Below are 21,277 nucleotides of genomic sequence, written 5' to 3'. Positions count from 1 at the left end.
TGTTTACAAAATAAAACTGAAAGTCTATGAATAAAGACATGTATCTATGGCAGTTAATTTTTAGCATGGATGTGAAAATCATTCAAATGGGAAAGAATAGTGTTTTTAATAAATGCTGCTGAAACAACAGGATAGTCACATATAAAAGAATGAAGTTGAACTCTTACTTCACACTATGTTAAAAAATTAACCCTAAATTGATCAAAGACCTAAATATAAAACTCAAAATCATAAAACTCTTAGAAAAAAGCATCAGGGTTAGTCTTTGTGACTAGTTACTAAGTGTGTTTAGTCACTAAGTTATGTCCAACTCTTGTGACATCATGGACTGTATCCCACCAGGCTCCTCTTTCCATGCGATTTTCCAGGCAAGAATACTGGTGTGGTTGCCATTTCCTTCTCCAGGGGATCTTCTCTGACCCAGGGATCAAACCTGTGTCTTCTGAATTGCAGGCGGAGTGGTTACCATCTGAGTCAGCAGAGAAGTCCTGTTTAAACCTTGCTGCTACTGCTACTGCTACTGCTAAGTCACTTCAGTCGTGTCCGACTCTGTGCGACCCCATAGACGGCAGCCCACCAGGCTCCCCCATCGCTGGGATTCTCCAGGCAAGAACACTGGAGTGGGTTGCCATTTCCTTCTCCATGTGTGAAAGTGAAAAGTGAAAGTGAAGTTGCTAAGTCATGTCTGACTTGTGGCGACCCCATGGACTGCAGCCTACCAGGCTCCTCCGTCCATGGGATTTTCTAGGCAAGAGTACTGGAGTGGCTTGCCATTGCCTTCTCCGGGTTTAAACCTTACCCATGTCATTTAATTTACTTGAAGAGATCTCCTGTCTTTCCTATTCTGTTGTTTTCCTCTATTTCTTTACATTGATTGCTGAGGAAGGCTTTCTTAACTCTCCTTGCTATTCTTTGTACTCTGCATTCAGATGCTTATATCTTTCCTTTTCTCCCTTGCTTTTCACTTCTCTTCTTTTCTCAGCTATTTGTAAGGCTTCCTCAGACAGCCATTTTACTTTTTTGCATTTCTTTTCCATGGGGATGGTCTTGGTCCCTGTTTCCTGTACAATGTCACAAACCTCCGTCCAGAGTTCATCAGGCACTCTATCAGATCTAGTCCCTTAAATCTATTCCTCACTTCCACTGTATAATCATAAGGGATTTGATTTAGGTCATACCTCAATGGTCTAGTGGTTTTCCCTACTTTCTTCAATTTCAGTCTGAATTTGGCAATAAGGAGTTCATGATCTGAGCCACAGTCAGCTCCTGGTCTTGTTTTTGTTGACTGTATAGGGCTTCTCCATCTTTGGCTGCAAAGAATATAATCAATCTGATTTTGGTGTTGACCATCTGGTGATGTCCATGTGTAGAGTCTTCTCTTGTGTTGTTGGAAGTGGGTGTTTGCTATGACCAGTGCGTTCTCTTGGCAAAACTCTATTAGCCTTTGCCCTGCTTCATTCCGTGCTCCAAGGCCAAATTTGCCTGTTACTCCAGGTGTTTCTTGACTTCCTACTTTTGCATTCCAGTTCCCTATAATGAAAAGGACATCTTTTTGGCTGTTAGTTCTAAAAGGTCTTGTAGGTCTTCATAGAACCGTTCAACTTCGACTTCTTCAGCGTTACTGGTTGGGGCATAGGCTTGGATTACTGTAATATTGAATGGTTTGCCTTGGAAATGAACAGAAATCATTCTGTTGTTTTTGAGATTGTATCCAAGTACTGCATTTCGGACTCTTTGTTGACCATGATGGCTACTCCATTTCTTCTAAGGGATTCCTGCCCACAGCAGTAGATATAACGATCATCTGCGTTAAATTCACCCATTCCAGTCCATTTTGGTTCACTGATTCCTAGAACGTCGACGTTCACTCTTGCCATCTCCTGTTTGACCACTTCCCATTTGCCTTGATTCATGGAACTAATATTCCAGGTTCCTATGCAATATTGCTCTTTACAGCATCGGACCTTGCTTCTATCACCGGTCACATCCACATCTGGGTATTGTTTTTGCATTTCATGCAAAGATGTGCTCGATAAAGGACAGAAATGGAATGAACCTAACAGAAGCAGAAGATATTAAGAAGAGGTGGCAAGAATACACAGAAGAACTGTACAAAAAAGATCTTCATGACCAACATATTCATGATGGTGTGATCACTGAACTAGAGCCAGACATCTTGGAATGTGAAGTCAAGTGGGCCTTAGAAAGCATCACTACAAACAAAGCTAGTGGAAGTGATTGATTTCCAGTTGAGCTATTTCAAATCCTGAAAGACGATGTTGTGAAAGTGCTGCACTCAATATGCCAGCAAATTTGGAAAATTCAGCAGTGGCCACGGGACTGGAAGAGGTCAGTCTTCATTCCAATCACAAAGAAAGGCAATGCCAAAGAATGCTCAAATTACCGCACAGTTGCACTCATCTCACACGCTAGTAAAGGCATGCTCAAAATTATCCAAGCCAGGCTTTAGCAATATGTGAACCGTGAACTCCCAGATGTTCAAGTAGATTTTAGAAAAGGTAGAGGAACCAGAGATCAAATCGCCAACATCCGCTGGATCATGGAGAAAGCAAGAGAGTTCCAGAAAACCATCTATTTCTGCTTCATTGACTATGCCAAAGCCTTTGACTGTGTAGATCACAATAAACTGTGGAAAATTCTGAAAGAGGTGGGAATACCAGACCACCTGAGCTGCCTCTTGAGAAACCTGTATGCAGGTCAGGAAGCAATAGTTAGAACTGGACATGGAACAATGGACTAGTTCCAAATAGGAAAAGGAGTACATCAAGGTTGTATATTGTCACCCTGCTTATTTAACTTATATGCAGAGTACATCTTGGAGAAGGAAATGGCAACCCACTCCAGTGTTTTTGCCTGGAGAATCCAGGGACGGGGGAGCCTGGTGGGCTGCCGTCTGTGGGGTCACACAGAGTCGGACACGACTGAAGTGACTTAGCAGCAGAGTACATCATGAGAAATGCTGGACTGGACGAAGCACAGGCTGGAATCAAGATTGCTGGGAGAAATATCAATAACCTCAGATATGCAGATGACACCACCCTTATGGCAGAAAGTGAAAAGGAACTAAAAAGCCTCTTGATGAAAGTGAAAGAGGAGAGTGAAAAAGTTGGCTTGAAGCTCAACATTCAGAAAACTAAGATCATGGCATCTGGTCCCATCACTTCATGGGAAATAGATAGGGAAACAGTGGAAACAGTGTCAGACTTCATTTTTGGGGGGCTCCAAAACCACTGCAGATGCTAATTGCAGCTATGAAATTAAAATATGCTTACTCCTTGGAAGGAAAGTTATGACCAACCTAGATAGAAATTTCAAAAGCAGAGACATTACTTTGCCAACAAAGGTCTGTCTAGTCAAGGCTATGGTTTTTCCAGTGGTCATGTATGGATGTGAGAGTTGGACTGTGAAGAAAGCTGATGGCCAAAGAATTGATGCTTTTGAACTGTGGTGCTGGAGAAGACTCTTGAGAGTCCCTTGGACTGCAAGGAGATCCAACCAGTCCATTCTAAAGGAGATCAATCCTGGGTGTTCATTGGAATGACTGATGCTAAAGCTGAAACTCCAATACTTTGGCGACTTGATGTGAGGAGTTGACTCACTGGAAAAGACTCTGATGCTGGGAGGGATTGGGGGTGGGAAGAGAAGGGGACGACAGAGAATGAGATGGCTGGATGGCATCACCGACTCGATGGACATGAGTTTGAGTGAACTCCGGGAGTTGGTGATGGACAGGGAGGCCTGGCGTGCTGTGATTCATGGGGTCGCAAAGAGTCGGACACGACTGAGCGACTGAACTGAACTGTACTGAACTGAACTGATGTCATTTAATCTCTCAGTTCTCTGCTCCAGGAAATGCAAACAAATAACAGCTGCTCTGATCTGATGAGCACCTATTCTGAGATTATACCTGGAAATATTTGAAGTTCTTTGGAGAAAGGAGTATCTTTTCATGGTCTTATATGGCCTTTCTGTAGGTTTACCTGGTCAGTACCCGTTATGTGTCCCTGGTGTGATCTGATGAAGGAAGGCCCTGAAGTGGTGAATGAAATAGCAGCATAGTCAATGGAGAAGATACCCACATATTCAGCCCATATCATCTCAGGACCAAACTTTTTCCTTGCCCAGACTCTTTGCTATAGAGTAGAAGAGATACATTTACCATAGAAAATTCAGGGTACTCAGGTCTAGTGCATGCTGTCTGGAACGCCCAGGTCCAAAGCAGTAACCCTGAATCTATTTCTGGCCCTAGATACATGCTTTATATTATATATGACTTTTTACAATTTTTAGGCACTTTCATTGATTGACTTATGTATTCTTTACTACAAGTCTTACCTTCAACAGTGAAATCAGAAGCTTTGTTTATGATGGATGTTCAATTACTTATTATCTATCTTTGACTCCTCCAAATTTCCATTCCTAAATATAAATCTCCAGAGAGATCAAGCAAGGCACACACACAAGTCTATTTGTCTTGCTTGACGTATACCAGTTTTGGTGACATTGGGGAAGGGGATAAATTGGTGGTCCCTTGACTTGCATCTCTTAGGTCAGACACAGGGATCCTGAGCACCCACTCAGGATTTTTGCAAGTGCAGGAAGGTAATGTACATCTTCTAGGTAGCAGAGTTATCACAAATAATCTCCACCAGAGGCAGGTTTCCCATCAGTTCAGTTCAGTCGCTCAGTCGTGTCCGACTCTTTGCGACCCCATGAATCACAGCACGCCAGGTCTCCCTGTCCATCACCAACTCCCGGAGTTCACTCAAACTCATGTCCATTGAGTCGGTGATGCCATCCAGCCATCTCATTCTCTGTCGTCCCCTTCTCCTCCCACCCCCAATCCTTCCCAGCATCAGAGTCTTTTCCAGTGAGTCAACTCGTCGCATCAGGTCGCCAAAGTATTGGAGTTTCAGCTTCAGCATCAGTCCTTCCAAAGAACACCCAGGATTGAGCTCCTTTAGAATGGACTGGTTGGATCTCCTTGCAGTCCAAGGGACTCTCAAGAGTCTTTTCCAGCACCACAGTTCAAAAGCATCAATTCTTCGGTGATCAGCCTTCTTCACAGTCCAACTCTCACATCCATACATAACGACTGGTAAAACCATAGCCTTGACTAGAAGGACCTTTGTTGGCAAAGTAATGTCTCTGCTTTTGAAATTTCTATCTAGGTTGGTCATAACTTTCCTTCCAAGGAGTAAGCGTCTTTTAATTTCATGGCTGCAATCAGCATCCACAGTGATTTTGGAGCCCCAAAAAATAAAGTCTGACACTGTTTCCACTGTTTCCCCATCTATTTGCCATGAAGTGATGGGACCAGATGCCATGATCTTTGTTTTCTGAATATTGAGCTTCAAGCCAACTTTTTCACTCTCCTCTTTCATCAAGAGGCTTTTGAGTTCCTCTTCACTTTCTGCCATAAGGGTGGTGTCATCTGCATATCTGAGTTATTGATATTTCTCCCAGCAATCTTGATTCCAGCCTGTGCTTCTTCCAGCCCAGCGTTCCTCATGATGTACTCTGCATATAAGTTAAATAAGCAGGGTGACAATATACAACCTTGACGTACTCCTTTTTCTATTTGGAACCAGTCCGTTGTTCCATGTCCAGTTCTAACTGACCTGCATACAGGTTTCTCAAGAGGCAGATCAGGTGGTCTGGTATTCCCATCTCTTTCAGAATTTTCCACAGTTTATTGGGATCCACACAGTCAAAGGCTTTGGCATAGTCAATGAAGCAGAAATAGATGGTTTTCTGGAACTCTCTTGCTTTCTCCATGATCCAGCGGATGTTGGCGATTTGATCTCTGGTTCCTCTGCCTTTTCTAAAACCTGCTTGAACATCTGGAAGTTCACAGTTCACATATTGCTGAAGCCTGGCTTGGAGAATTTTGAGCATGCCTTTACTAGCGTGTGAGATGAGTGCAACTGTGTGGTAATTTGAGCATTCTTTGGCATTACCTTTCTTTGTGATTGGAATGAAGACTGACCTTTTCCAGTCCCGTGGCCACTGCTGAATTTTCCAAATTTGCTGGCATATTGAGTGCAGCACTTTCACAGCATCGTCTTTCAGGATTTGAAATAGCTCAACTGGAATTCCATCACCTCCATTAGCTTTGTTCGTAGTGATGCTTTCTAAGGCCCACTTGACTTCACATTCCAGGATATCTGGCTCTAGGTCAGTGATCACACCATCATGATTATCTTGGTCATGAAGATCTCTTTTGTACAGTTCTTCTGTGTATTCTTGCCACCTCTTCTTAATATCTTCTGCTTCTGTTAGGTCCATACCATTTCTGTCCTTTATCGAGCCCATCTTTGCATGAAATGTTCCCTTGGAAACTCTAATTTTCTTGAAGAGATCTCTTGTTTTTCCTAGTCTGTTGTTTTCCTCTATTTCTTTGCATTGATCGCTGAGAAAGGCTTTCTTATCTCTCCTTGGAACGCTTATCGTTCCTTTGGAACTCTGCATTCAAATGCTTATATCTTCCTTTTTCTCCTTTGCTTTTTGCTTCTCTTCTTTTCACAGCTATTTGTAAGGCCTCCTCCGACAGCCATTTTGCTTTTTTGCATTTCTTTTCCATGGGGATGGTCTTGGTCCCTGTTTCCTGTACAATGTCACGAACCTCCATCAATAGTTCATCTGGCACTCTATCTATCAGATCTAGTCCCTTAAATCTATTTCTCACTTCCACTGTATAATCATAAGGGATTTGATTTAGGTCATATCTGAATGGCCGAGTGGTTTTCCCTACTTTCTTCAATTTAAGTCTGAATTTGGCAATAAAGTTTCCCATAGGACGCTGTTAATGGTCCATCATATGCTTATCTTAGCATAGAAATGAAAGGCGAAGAATTAAATCGAAGAAGTTTGCTTTTGGGCTCGGGTATGGTTCAATAATTTATTCCGCTGATCTATGTGCTGGGAGAAACTCTCAAGGCCTTTGCTTTCCCCTCAGTCTCTCAATACTTATCTATTTCTCACTTTGGATGGTAATGGCTACATTTGTGCTGAACAGAATTTTTGCTTCAATAAATAAAAAATGGCAGTGATAAGTTTCTCCCTTTCTATTTTTCCTAATGAAACATGAACATTTGGTTCCCCATTGTATTGCTATTATCCATGATCCTTAATCTTTTATTTGATATGCATCCATGTCTTTATGTGTGAAAAGCTCAAGGGTTGCAGACTAGCAGAAAGAATACTTAACATGTAAATGTTTCATGCAGTATAATGTCAGAGTTGTTACTAATGACCATTTTCTATTTGCAATAAAACTTTCCTTTCAGAGACCACCGCATTTGTTGTAGCTTTCTCTGACCTATGAAAGCATCAAAGAGAATGCTTCTGCCATCTATACCTCTTTGACTTCTAAAAACGGCCAGGTATGTTACTAATATACATGTTATTTTGCAAATACATTTTAAAAAATGAAATCAGGTGAAACACGGTTCACTACTTACAACAATAGAAAGAAGATTTGAGGTTGGCTTAAGTTAACAACAACAAAGATACCATGGCTTATTTGAAATTCGGGATCCTGAATGCACGGGGCTCCTTTTTCAGATGTAAACCTAGTGTCATTTTCCTTTTTATGAGTGGCATTTGACAACCATTTGACAATTCTTATAATAGAACTCAGTGTGGATATGAATACAAGAAGCTTTGGAATTCTTGCATGTGTGGGAAGGTAACGTACATCTTCTAGGTAGCAGAATTATCACACAGATAATCAACTCAAGAAAAGAACAGAAAAACCAAATATCTATCTGGGAAACAAGAAGTCTGGGAAAAAATAGAAATACATGGCATTAGGAAGTGTTCTAATTTCATTCTTTCATACATATCTGTTCAGTTTTCCTAGCACCACTTATTGAAGAGGCTATGTTTGCCCCATTGTATATTCTTAACTCCTTTGTCAAAAATAAGGTACTCATAGGTGCGTGGGGTTATCTCTGGGCTCTCTATTTTGTTCCATAAACTCAAAATGGATTAAAGACCTATGTGTAAGACCAGAAACTATAAAACTCTTAGAGGAAAACATAGGCAGAACACTGGATGACATAAAGCAAGATCCTCTCTGACCCACCTCCTAGAGTAATAGAAATAAAAACAAAAATAAAAAAGTGGGACCTAATTAAACTTGAAAGCTTTTGGACAGCAAAGGAAACTACAAACAAGGTAAAAAGACAACTCTCAGAATGGGAGAAAATAATAGCAAAGGAAACAACTGACAAATAATTAATTTCCAAAATAAACAAGCAACTCATACAACTCAATACCAGAAAAATAAACTACCCAATCAAAAAGTGGGAAAAAGTCCTGAACAGTCATTTCTCCAAAGAAGACATACAGATGTCTCTAACAAACACATGAAAAGATGCTCAACATCTCTCATTATTAGAGAAATGCAAATCAAAACTATGAGACAGCACCTCTTACCAGTCAGAATGGCCATCATCAAAAAGTCTACAGTCTACAAACAAATGCTGGAAAGGGTGTGGAGAAAAGGGAACACTCTTGCATTGCTGGTAGGAATGTAAATTGATACAGCCACTATGGAAGATGGTATGGAGATTACTTAAGAAACTAGGAATAAAACCACTATATGACCCAGGAATTCCACTTCGAGGCTTATACCCTGAGAAATGGATGTGAGAGTTGGACTGTGAAGAAAGCTGATCACCGAAGAATTGATGCTTTTGAACTGTGGTGTTGGAGAAGACTCCTGAGAGTCCCTTGTACCGCAAGGAGATCCAACCAATCCATTCTAAGGGAGATCGATCCTGGGTGTTCATTGGAAGGACTGATGCTAAAGCTGAAACTGCAATACTTTGGCCACCTCATGCGATGAGTTGACTCACTGGAAAAGACTCTGATGCTGGGAAAGGTTGGGGGCGGGAGGAGAAGGAGACGACCGAGAATGAGATGGCTGGATGCCATCACCGACTCTGTGGACATGAGTTTGAGTGAACTCCGGGAGTTGGTGATGGACAGGGAGGCCTGGCGTGCTGTGATTCATGGGGTTGCGGAGAGTCGGACACGACTGAGCGACTAAACTGAACTGAACTGAATCCCAACCCAAATGTTCACTGCAGCACTATACATAGCTAGATTATGGAAGCAACCTAGATGTCCATCAACAGATGAATAGATAAAGAAGTTGTGGTACATATACAAAATGGAATACTACTCAGTCATTAAAAGGAACACATTTGAGTCAGGTCTAATGAGGTGGACAATCCTAGAGCCTATTATACAGAGAGAAGTAAGTTAGAAAGAAAAATATAAATATCATTTACTGACACATATATATGGAATCTAGAAAGATGGTACTGATGAATTTATTTTCAGGGCAGCAATGGAGAAACAGACAGAGAACAGACCTATGGTCATGGGAGGAGGGGAAGAGGGAGAGGGTGAGGTGTATGGAGAGAGAAACATGGAAAGGTACATCACCATATGTAAAATAGATAGCGAATGGGGATTTGCTGTATGACTCAGGGAGCTCACAGAGGGCCTCTGTGAAAATCTAGAGGGGTGGGATAAGGAGGGAAGTTCAGGAAGGAGGGGACATGGGTGTACCTATGGCTGATTCATGTTGATGTTTGACAGAAAACAACAAAATTCTGTAATGCAATTATCCTTCAACTAAAAACAAATAAAAAAGGATAATAGTTGATTTTTATGGTGTCGAGCCTCCAAATGACCCCAGTGACCTCACCTCCTGCTGCTCATGCTGTATATATATGGTCCCTGACCTAATGATGGTTTGACTTAAAACTTTCGAAGGGATAAGTATGCAGTAGAAACTATACTTCAAATTTAAAATTTTATCTTTTCCCAGGCTCGGAACATGCAGTGCAGTACTCTATGGTACTGATAGTGGTGGCAAGCCCGTAGCTTCCAGTTAGCCGTGAAATCACACAGGTAAACAACTGACATTATTACAACCACTGTGCACCCATACGACCATACACAAGTTTTCACTTCTGGTATAATATTCAATAAATTACATGAGGCATTCCACAGTTTATTTTGAAATAGGCTTTATGTTAGTTGATTTTGTCCAAATACAGACTAATGTAAGTGTTAAGCACATTTAAGACAGGCTAGGCTAATGTGTCTGGTAGGGTTGCTGCTGCTGCTGCTGCTAAGTCGCTTCAGTCGTGTCCGACTCTGTGCGACCCCATAGACGGCAGCCTACCAGGCTCCCCCGTCCCTGGGATTCTCAAGGCAAGAACGCTGGAGTGGCTTGCCATTGCCTTGGTAGGGTTAGGTATACTAAATACATTTTCGATTTAGCAATATTTTCAACTTAAAAGTGGGTTTATTGGGGCATAACCACATCGTAAGTCAAGGAAGACCTCTAGTCTTCTCCCACGCTGAATAGTGCCGACTGGTGTAATTAATAGGATACTGTTGACATGATGGTTTGTGACTTCCAAGAGTAGGTCATAAAAGACATGTGCTTTCTGCTTGGTTGTCTCTTGGATCACTCGTTCTGACGGAAGCTAGCTGCCATATTGTGAGGCTACTCAAGCAGCCCTATGGTATAAGGATTTTCAGTATAGCATTTATGTGGTGGTGGATAGCTGGAGGTAACCTGGGGTCAGTTTGTGGGAAAGTGATGGGTGAAATGTGATGACTGCATAACAGTAAGCTCCATGATTAAATGCAAGAGGTTGGACCTGCATACATCAACATACCTAGGTATTAAAATTAGTGCTTCCCCAGAAATAATATTTACGTAAATAAAAATTTCTCAAACAAGAGTACACATTTTACAAGAATACATTCAAGTAAAAAGATATACAAAAATACATTAAAATGATTAATACTGATCACTGCAAGGAGGAGAAAATGAATGGAATGTGTAGATTAAAATAAGTAACAAATGAGTTAAACAAGAGAGGGAGTCTTAATGGGCCTTGGACTGGGGAATGTGATTTACTCAATCTTCTGTACTAGAAGTTGAGATTTAAAATTAAAGAAAAAAAAAAACTGGAAAAAAAATCCAGAGTTTCAAAAGAAAGAGCACATGAAAGTGTGATAGAGAGGAGTAGCACACAATGACATCTCGCACCAGTTTCAAACAAAAAGGCGTCTATGATCCAGGGCTGGGCTGTTCTGGGCATAAGAGCAGGTAATTAGCAGGGTGAGGGAAAGATCATTTAAGCAGCCAATCAGGAACTTCCTGACTTTAAATTTTGCCATTTGCAGCCACATGAATAGACTTGGAAGGTATTCTGGTAAGTGAAATAAATCAGACAACAAAGACAAATACTGTGTATCACTTAATGTGGAATCTAAAATATACGACAAACTAGTGAATAAAACAAGAAAAGAAGTAGACTCACAGATACAGAGAACAAACTAATGGTTACCAGTGGGGAGGGAATGAAGGGGCAATAGGGATGGGGGATTTTTAAAAAGGGGCTTATTATGGGATTATATGAAATCATGTATATGGAAAATTTGAAAACTGTAAAGCACTATAGAATTTAATTTATTGAATTTCATTCAATAAAAACATAAATAAATAAAAAAAATCTTAGTATGATGGGAAGGAAATCCAAAAAAGAGGGGATATATGTGTCCGTATAGCTGATTCACTTTGTTGTAGAACAGAAACTAACACAGTGTTGTAAAGCAACTGTACATCAATAAAAACTTAAGAAGAAGTCTTAGTGGGATAAGTAAAATGTGGGGAAAAATTTTTTTCTGATTTTGTCTTTTACCTTAGTGTCCTCTTCTCTTTATCTAGGGAATGCACTGTAATGCAAAATTTCTTATGAATGAAGACTTGTTATGAAAAAGAGGCTCAGAAAATGTCTTTATGTTAAAAGACTTTTTAAAAGTACTGCTCCTGTTTTTGTTTCTCATAAATCAGTAAATGTTTGCCCACTGAGTTATCTGGTGCAATTCTAAACCCACCTTTTGACCTACTTACTGTCTAGAAAGTGAATAGCCAAATATCACTGGAAAAATTATTTAATTTTCTTTAATCTTTCAAATGTGATTTTGACGAGGTTTAAAGGTTCCATTATCACAGCTCAAACTATATTTTAAAAAGTTATTGAGACTTTGTAAACATAAAGAGGAATTTAGAAATCTACTTCTTTTCCTCCACTCTAACATAAAACAACTCAATTCTTTATGTTTTCATCCTCTTTACAGATTGGCCTGATGAATCTCACATACCATGAGCAGAGAAAACTTTCAAATCACTTTCCACATAACCTGAACAATATGCTACTCACTGTGACAAGCCCTATATGAAGTATGAAGAAAGAAGACCCTTGTCTTCAAAGAAATTACAAGCTTCTAGAATAAGAATTACTATATTATGAAAACAAATCCACAGGCCCACTCTAGGGGGCACTGTTGATGCCTCACCACACAGGCTGTCCCCTACCTCTTAGGTCACCTGTGCCGCAGAGGGCAGGTCTCCACGCTGCAGCTTTGCCTCTGATGGGTTTCTCTCTGCCTCTCTACTCGCTCTCTCAGACCCTTGTGGAGGAGTAGAGATAGTTATTGCTCAGACATCTAATGTATCTGGAGCTTAGAAGGGAGAGCAGGGCTGCGGGTGAGCGGAGAGATGGCAGGGAAGCCATTGGATCACCTGAGCACCGAGTGGAATGGGAAGAACAAGCCAGACCCTGAAGAGGTGAAATGCAGAGAGAGGAGCCCAGGATGAGTCTACAAATGTGAGCAGTCCCCTGGAAGCCAAAGAGAGCTTGCAAGACGTGTAGTAGAGATAAAGGCTGAGGGTGTCCTTGTTGAAAAAGCCAGTGGGGTACGAAAATAGGCAAAACTAATCTCTGTTTCAAAACCTGGGGAAAGTGGTCGCCCTTCAGGGACTAGGCAGTAACTGAAAGAGGAGGAGGCGAAAGGGGGGCTTCTGTTCCTTTCTCTTTCTGGGAGCTGCTGAGACTCGGGCATGAAGCTTGTGAGGAGGACTGGGAACGCAGGGGACGCTGGGGCTCTGACACCTGCTCCAGGGTGCACACTTCTGTCTCCAGCTCAGACCCACATCGTGCTGGCTCTAAAAACCTCATGTGCAGAAGAAGGAATCTTCTTTTCAAAGAGAGGGACACTGCTGATTTCACACTTTTAATTGCTTGATTAATGAATATTTACATTTTAAAAGTCAGCTAAGGGAGTCGGCATCGAAAGCACTGACTTTCACTGAGGCAGAGAATGGATACACGTGTCATTTCCAGGGCTTCACAGAAGGAAAATCCAGGGAGAATGAGTTTCTTGAGTTCACAATCTTCATTCTGAACACAAACCGTTAGGTCTATCCATCCTCACTGAACACTTTAGTTAATAACATTATCAACAGTGCTTCCATATTGAATGCTCAGCTGGGAGGAGATTGCATTAGTTGACAATAACTCAGAACCAAAATTGATATGATTTTTCATTCCTGAAAGAACTTGACCTTGTCACCATTATTCTATTATAGAATGCTGGCTCTGGGATAGGGAAGAGTTGAAAACCTTGCTCATGGAAGAGATTAAAACTCACCCAAATCTGTTTGGTTGAGGTATTCCAACTGGACATTCTCTGCTCTCTCTATAGGAAGGATCAGTAAACATTTCAATCTACTTCATTTCCAAACTACTAGCAAGTAGTTTGGATTCGCAGATCATTTGGTCATGAGGCATGTAAACAAATGGACATGGCTGCAATCAAGTAAAACTTTATTTACAAAAACAGGAGCCTCAGTCTTAGTTTGCCAAAGCCTGTCATAATGGTGAGGCTAGGTGCCTGAGTTCTGTCCAGAATACCTGAATATTCTGAATGGGTGAACGTTCATCAATATGTATTTGGTTTTTGTGTCAGAGATGTGTTCCAACTACAATACTCTAGTATGAATTTTTAGAATGATTGAGGAAGAGTGTCAGTATTTTTGACCCAGACCATTGTATGTGATGAATCCAAGTGGAATATACCTTAGGAGAACATGATGTTATATTTCCCAGTGTTGAGCAGAAGTAGGACGACATTCACTGAAGTGCACGTGTCTAGAATAAAGTGAACAATTGAGTTGCTGGAGATAGGAAAGAGTATTTAAGCCTACATTTTGGTTGGACTGCCATCCCAGTCTCTGATTTTAAAATGGAAAAGTTTAAAATGATTAGTGTGACAAATTTTCATTTATTTTAGATTAACTTTTTGTTTTTAAGTTAAAATTTCAAACTGATATAAAGGAAAAAATAAGATAACCTATAATAAATTCAGTCCCAGCATTTTTGGTTCCTTTAATGAATCCTTCTAATCTGAAGTCAAACCTAGTAATATATCACATGTGAATTAAATGTCATTAGGCCCTCAAGATAAGGAAAATCCACTGATTCTTCACCTGCAACTTTTTGATAGACGGTGAATTCCTTTTCCAGTGAATTTCTAGATTCAAGAATTTCTCAAGGCCTATGCCTGGTAATTTGGCCACCTGATGCGAAGAACTGACTCATTTGAAAAGACCCTGATGCTGGGAAAGATTGAGGGTGGGAGGAGAAGGGGACAACAGAGGATGAGATGGTTGGATAGCATTACTGACTCAATGGACATGAATTTGGGTAAACTCCAGGAGTTGGTGATGGACAGGGAGGCCTGGCGTGCTGCAGTCCATGGGGTTGCAAAGAGTCGGACACAACTCAACGACTGAACTGAACTGATGCCTGGTAAAACTCATTTTAAACCTCCAAATTGCCAGTATTAATTGACCTCAGAGGATCTTCCAAGGGAATAAAATTGTATTCCTAAGCACACTGAAAATCCCATTACATTTGCTCATTTCATAATGAGAGAATAGAGAGGAATGAGAAGACATTTAGCCCCTCTCCAGAGGGTGACCGGCATCTGAGAATGCTCATGTGCCACATCAGATCAGAAATGTTAAAAAGAACCATTACCTCTGTTAAAAAATAGTAATATTTTGTCAGTCACTTAAAAGTGTGAGTTAAACTGAAAATTAATTATAGAGGCCACATGGTTTTTTTCTTTTTTCCCCAGAAAGCTCTTTCTTGTCCTCTAAAATGGTTTCCATAATAAGGAAGGGCTCTGGACGGGGCCTGTGGTTGAAAGAATAAGGAATGAGGAGAGGCAGAAAGAAGTGCAGGATCTTCATAATGTATATAAAACCTGTTCCGCCTATTATCTTACATCTGCAAAGAAAGGTTTCCTGGCTTGCTGTTTTCATCTGGAAGACTGTTAATTCACAATATATTTTCCCATTATTACATAAGAGATTAACTGCTTACATTTTTGATTACCTAGAGATAAATTTTTTTCCAAAGATGCTACTAAAATAAAATTGATGTTTTGTTTTACAATATGTCACTCAATTATCTAATGACCAGCTCTCCAAGCCCTTCTGTGATGCTTTACAGCTGAAAAAGAAGACAGTTCCATTGGAGGGTGAGTTGCCAAGTGGACACTTGCTCCAGAGCAAACGCCTGCACCTGACCTGCTGTGTTGAGTGTCCTCCAATGACTAAGCTTGGCCAGCATGAATAGCTTTAATAGGCCATGACCACTTTCTACCCTTCACTTCTTATAATCAGATTTTTTTTCCCTTCTTGAAAGCAAAAAGTATCACATGGATTATCAGAATCTCAGGTGCAGCACTTAAAGGGTGTAATTACCTTTTGTAATTTCAAAAGATTATAGTCAGTTTAAAATGTTGTACAGATTCATAATAGCTTTTCAAGATGCTAAATCCCTTGCATTTTAAAGTTTCTATCAGACATTGCAATGTTAAAGTATTTGAACTTCTAGTAGGTAGAAATGGTGTCAGAGAATGATGGGTAATTAGGTCATACATCTGTGCCCACAGCCCATGCAATTTTTACAGAATGGTGCACTATGCAAGCTGCCACTGCAAAGCAAGGAATTGTGGCACTGAATTTCCCATAAAATCTACCCAAATAAATCTTGTAGCCCCTCTCTTTGCAGATAAACATCTTGCCTTTGAGAAGATTCAGTAGAAAAGAACCTTGCTAACAGTTTCTTTAGCAACAGCAGGAAGATTTCCTGTCTGAGACTCCATAAGGTTTTCATTTCATTAGCTCTCTCCTCCATCTCATTTATTCATCCAACAAACATGTACTGAGCACCTCCTATGAACCAGGCTCTGTTTCAAGCTCTGGAGATAACAATATGAACAAAACACAGGAAAGCCCCTGCCCCACGGAGCTTCCATTCTAGTTGAGGGAGACAGACAAGCACATAAATCCATAAGATCACAGGGTTCAAAACAGCTTAGAGACAACCTCTGTGAAATCTATTTATTGCATCTCCTCATGGTGGGGCAGTGATGAGTGAAAGGAGAGGCCAGTGGTGGACTGCAGCAATGTCATTAGTCCTAATGGGTGAACTTCAGTGAGTCCTTCAACTAATAAGGGTCTCAGTTTCCTCAGCTATAAAATGGGGAGAGGGTGTATTACGTGCTTTTTTCCTTTTTTTTTTTTTTAAAGAGAAAGGGCCCTTTCAAGAGCCAGTCTTTTGACTCTTCTACATTTTAAAAAACATTTAAAAAGAAAATATGAGAAATCCTTAGGTATTCCACATACACTCAACACTTTAAATGCCAATCTAAACTTCACAAATAGCAAAAGTCTTATTTATGATGGCTATAGAATGAAGCCATTTTTTCATCTTCGGCCACCATAAAAACATATTAATTTCCATTGTTGGTGACATGGTCTCACCTCATTTGTAAAACTCTCTTGTGGGTGTGTAACACTGTCTCTTTCCTGCTAACTGACTTTATGCTGTTTCACTGGCTTTATGTTCCTATTTAATCTTTTCCACTGGACTATCAGCTGATAGTCCAGTGGAAAAGATTAAATAGGATCACAATAAACTGTGGAAAATTCTGAAAGAGATGGGAATCCCAGACCACCTGACTTGCCTCTTAAGAAACCTGTATGCAGGTCAGGAAGCAACAGTCAGAACTGTACATGGAACAACAGACTGGTTCCAAATAGGAAAAGGTGTACGTCAAGGTTGTATATTGTCACCTTGCTTATTTAACTTATATGCAGAGTACATCATGAGGAACGCTGGGCTGGAAGAGGCACAAGGTGGAATCAAGATTGCCAGGAGAAATATCAATAACTCAGATATGCAGATGACACTACCCTTATGGCAGAAAGTGAAGAGGAACTCAAAAGCCTCTTGATGAAAGTAAAAGAGGAGAGTGAAAAGGTTGGCTTGAAGCTCAACATTCAGAAAACAAAGATCATGGCATCTGGTCCCATCACTTCATGGGAAATAGATGGAAAAACAGTGGAAACAGTGTCAGACTTTATTTTTTTGGGCTCCAAAATCACTGCAGATGCTGATTGCAGCCATGAAATTAAAAGATGCTTACTCCTTGGAAGGAAAGTTATGATCAACCTTGATAATATATTAAATAGCAGAGACATTACTTTGCCAACCAAGGTCCATCTAGTCAAGGCAACGGTTTTTTCCGTGGTCATGTATGGATGTGAGAGTTGGACTGTGAAGAAAGCTGATCGCCGAAGAATTGATGCTTTTGAACTGTGGTGTTGGAGAAGACTCTTGAGAGGCCCTTGTACCGCAAGGAGATCCAACCAGTCCATTCTAAGGGAGATCGGTCCTGGGTGTTCATTGGAAGGACTGATGCTAAAGCTGAAACTGCAATACTTTGGCCACCTCATGCGACGAGTTGACTCACTGGAAAAGACTCTGATGCTGGGAAGGGTTGGGGGCGGGAGGAGAAGGGGACGACCGAGAATTAGATGGCTGGATGGCATCACTGACTCTGTGGACATGAGTTTGAGTGTACTCCGGGAGTTGGTGATGGACAGGGAGGCCTGGCGTGCTGTGATTCATGGGGTCGCAGAGAGTCGGACACGACTGAGCGACTGAACAGAACTGAACTGAACTGATCAGCTCTATGAAACAAGCATGGGTCCTTACTTCTTTGGATGAGATTCTGTCTGGGTAACCCATGGAGGTGTAATTATTGCACCCAGTCTAACTGTGAAAGTGAAAGTGTTAGTCACTTAGTCATGTCCTACTCTTTGTGACCCCATGGACTATAGTCTGCCAGGCTCCTCTGTCCATGGGATTCTCCAGGCAAGAATACTGGAGTGGATTGCCATTCCCTTCTCTAGTGGATCTTCCTGACCCAGGCATCGAACCCAGATCTCATGCATTTCAGGCAGATTCTTTACTGAGTCACCAGGGAAGCCCCATCTATACCATATTTTATGGCCTGTTGGGAACCCACATTAGTTCTTCAAGTTGTAAGAGTAGTTCTGTTTAATAAAACTAGAGCTATGGGGTATCAAAGGGTATGTTAACATCCAAAAAGGAGAACTGGATTTCCTGAACAATTCACAGATGAGGGTAGTGTGAATTAATAAGTAATCCTAACCTCTTTGGAACTCTAGTGGAATGTTAATGCTTATTTAATAATGCAAGAGATGGTGCATGTATTTTACAATCAATTTTTCTTCTAGAAGGTAGCATAGCTGGAGAGCTGAATGTCAAGTAAGGCTGGGCTCATACTCATTCACTTGGCATGAGTTATGAAGCCCCTGATTCTCTTGAAAGACAAGTTGTATTTGCTGGTTTTATTTTGAAATGTAGAAACTCCAATTTCAATCAATCCAGCAGCTAAAGATGGCAGGAAATTTTACAGGACTGTAAGAAATGTTCTTTCCTTATCTGAATCTGATTCCCACCAACATGTTGGTGATTTCTGAAGGCTGTATGCTCTGTCTTTGAGTTTTATGGGTTGCTGTGTAATAAAAAATCCTACACATGTTTTCAAATCTGATCCGGTGGGCCCTATCGTAAGGACACATCTTGTCAGAGCCTTTGGAGGTAAAGTGAAATCTCTGCTGTAATAACCAAATTTAATTCCTTCCTGTTGCTCTGTTGTGTCAAGATACATACTGTCAATATTATCAAAAGTACCTAACATGGGCTGCTGTATAGACTAATGTCTCTCCTGTCCTTTCAGTCACTGGAAAGGAAGAAGGACCACATCCTTGGTTGGGTGCACACCACGACTCCAGGACCAGATGGGCAGAGCATCCCATGGAACCTTCAAGAATCTCAAAGCAGCATCACAACATCTTCTAGCAATAAACACTCTGTCAAACAGAGCCTGTATGGATTACAAGATGAAGGCAGGTCCAGAAAACAACAGCTGCACGTGTGAGGATCAGAGGAAATTAAGGAGCTTCAGACAACTTTCAGCAATGTAGATCAGTTACAGATAAATTCTTGTTAGCAAAGAAAATGCACTTCGGTATACATCACGGAATTGAAATATGTGTTGACGCTGTTGGGTATATGCTACCTAAGAACGCAGTCCCTTTTTCACAAGGAGAGGCACGAGGAATTATAAAGCCATGCCGACGTTCATTGTCCTTACATCAGTATGACTGCAGCCCTTCCAAGTCAACCCAAAAAGTTGCAATCCAAGGGGTGGATGTGTGCTCTGGGTCTTGCTTTGTCTGTTAGGTCTCCAGAAAGTCAGAATGTGACGTGTACTCTTCAGAGTGGAAGTCTCTGAGCTGCAAACAAGTATAATGCTTAAGTCCAAACCTCCATGGGCACCATGGCTTCCTTGGTTCCAACAGAAGGCAGTAGGTTTTCTTCAGACAAGAAATAAAAGGGGAATTGCACCAAGAACCCACGGATCTTTTTTAGTTCTTCCTCTGCTCTAATGGGATCCTCTTTTGCTAATATGGGCTTGCTTATAAAGTCTCTCAGCTGAATTAAATTGTGTACTTCATCATTGGGAAGGCACCGGAACACCTGATTAAAATGCAAATAGGAAACTGAGTGATAAGTTTAAAAGAAAGCATATCCCCTTTATGGAAATTACTCATTCTGACAGACAAAACCTATGTTTTATGAAACATATATTAGTTTTATGTTACATCACAGACCTGAAGGGTTGTTTCTTTTATTTGCTACAGAGAGTGCTAGATTTGCTTCCATCAAAAAAAAAAAAAAATCATAGAGGACTTCCCTGGTAGTTCAGTGGTTAAGACTCCGAGTTTCCATGCAGGGGGAATGGGTTCAAGTCCTAGCTGGAGAAGTTCTACATACCATGCAGTATGGAAAAAAAAAAGAAAAGATAGATCCTATATCTGATCTATGTGGGGAGGGGTGCTTCCCAGGTGGCTCAGTGGTAAAGAATTGGTCTGTCAATGGTGGAGACCTGGGTTCAATCCCTGGGTGGAGAAGATCCCCTGGAGGAGGGCCTGGCAACCCACTCCAGTATTCTTGCCTGGAGAATCCTATGAACAGAGAATCCTGGTGGGCTACAGTCCATGGGGTCACAAGAGTCAGACATGACTGAGTGACTGAGCACACATGCATGCATATCTAATCTGCATTATCCTGTGACTGACCACAGGATAATGTCAAGAGTGACAGCCCACTTTAAGGTTAATTTTTTTGGATAATAATCATCCCTGAATTTCACTGGAGGTTCACGTCTAAAAGAAAAATGGTATATTTTCTCTTTTTATTTTGAAAAATGTTCATGTCAGTACCTGTACTTAAAGTTATCAGTTATACATGTATTTTGCTAATTGAAAATAAGTTGCACACATCATAACACTTCACACCTGAATACCTCAGCATGCATTTCTTAAGAATAAGGACATGTGCCTATATATCCACAATACCATTCTCATGCCTCAGAAAATCAATTTCATGTCATTTAAGATATAATCCATATTCAGATTGATCTGATTATTCCCCAAATGTCTTCTAGGGCTGTTATTCACCCCAATCCAGGATCCAAACTAGGCTGTGCCCTGCACTGTAAAAATACTCCACACACACGACCTATTTAATCATGGCCTTGAGTCCTCACTATGAAATAGGTCTATGTATATAGCTGTTCTTTCATTAGAAACATGAATTTTCGTGTTCACAGATGAATTTTCTGTGCTGAAGGGAGTCTGGAAGTCAGAAGAAGAATGCCCTCTTACCCTGTTTATGATAGACAGTCATATGATAGAGTCAATGGATCTCAGCTTGAATATTTTCTGTGATAGAAAGCTAGCTACTTCATGACATAACCTGTTCCAGGGTTGGGGGATTCTTAACTTGCACACCCTGTGTCATCACTAGTGGATGGAACATACTAGAAGAGGCATTTGGCTTCCCTAACAGATGAAGCTGGTTTTAAAACACCTTTCCAAAATTACAACTGTCCAAATGAGGAAGTTTCTCATTATTAATAA

General features: G+C 40.8%; 1 protein-coding gene across 7 annotated transcripts in view; it reads right to left on the bottom strand.

Moving 5' to 3' along the window:
* The window catches only part of PLD1 (phospholipase D1), a 261,776-nt gene that overhangs the window by 13,664 nt on the left and 226,835 nt on the right, over positions 1 to 21,277 (bottom strand). For 5 of the 7 annotated variants that reach the window (XM_088839115.1, XM_088839120.1, XM_088839100.1 and 2 more), the window contains one exon: positions 10,095 to 19,832. The exons of the other annotated variants lie outside the window; for them this stretch is intronic. In XM_088839115.1, coding sequence (XP_088695241.1) covers positions 19,608 to 19,832 — 225 coding nt within the window. In that variant the 3' untranslated portion in view covers positions 10,095 to 19,607. Of the gene's footprint in view, positions 1 to 10,094; positions 19,833 to 21,277 lie in introns of those variants that run through there. 7 annotated transcript variants of the gene reach the window in all.

Source organism: Moschus berezovskii, chromosome 1 (genome assembly GCF_049115385.1).
Source record: "Moschus berezovskii isolate FMDL1 chromosome 1, NW_MosBer_1.0, whole genome shotgun sequence".
Lineage (NCBI taxonomy): Eukaryota > Metazoa > Chordata > Mammalia > Artiodactyla > Moschidae > Moschus > Moschus berezovskii.
Note: the sequence above shows the minus strand (reverse complement) of the source record. Positions and strands in the feature narration are given on the sequence as shown.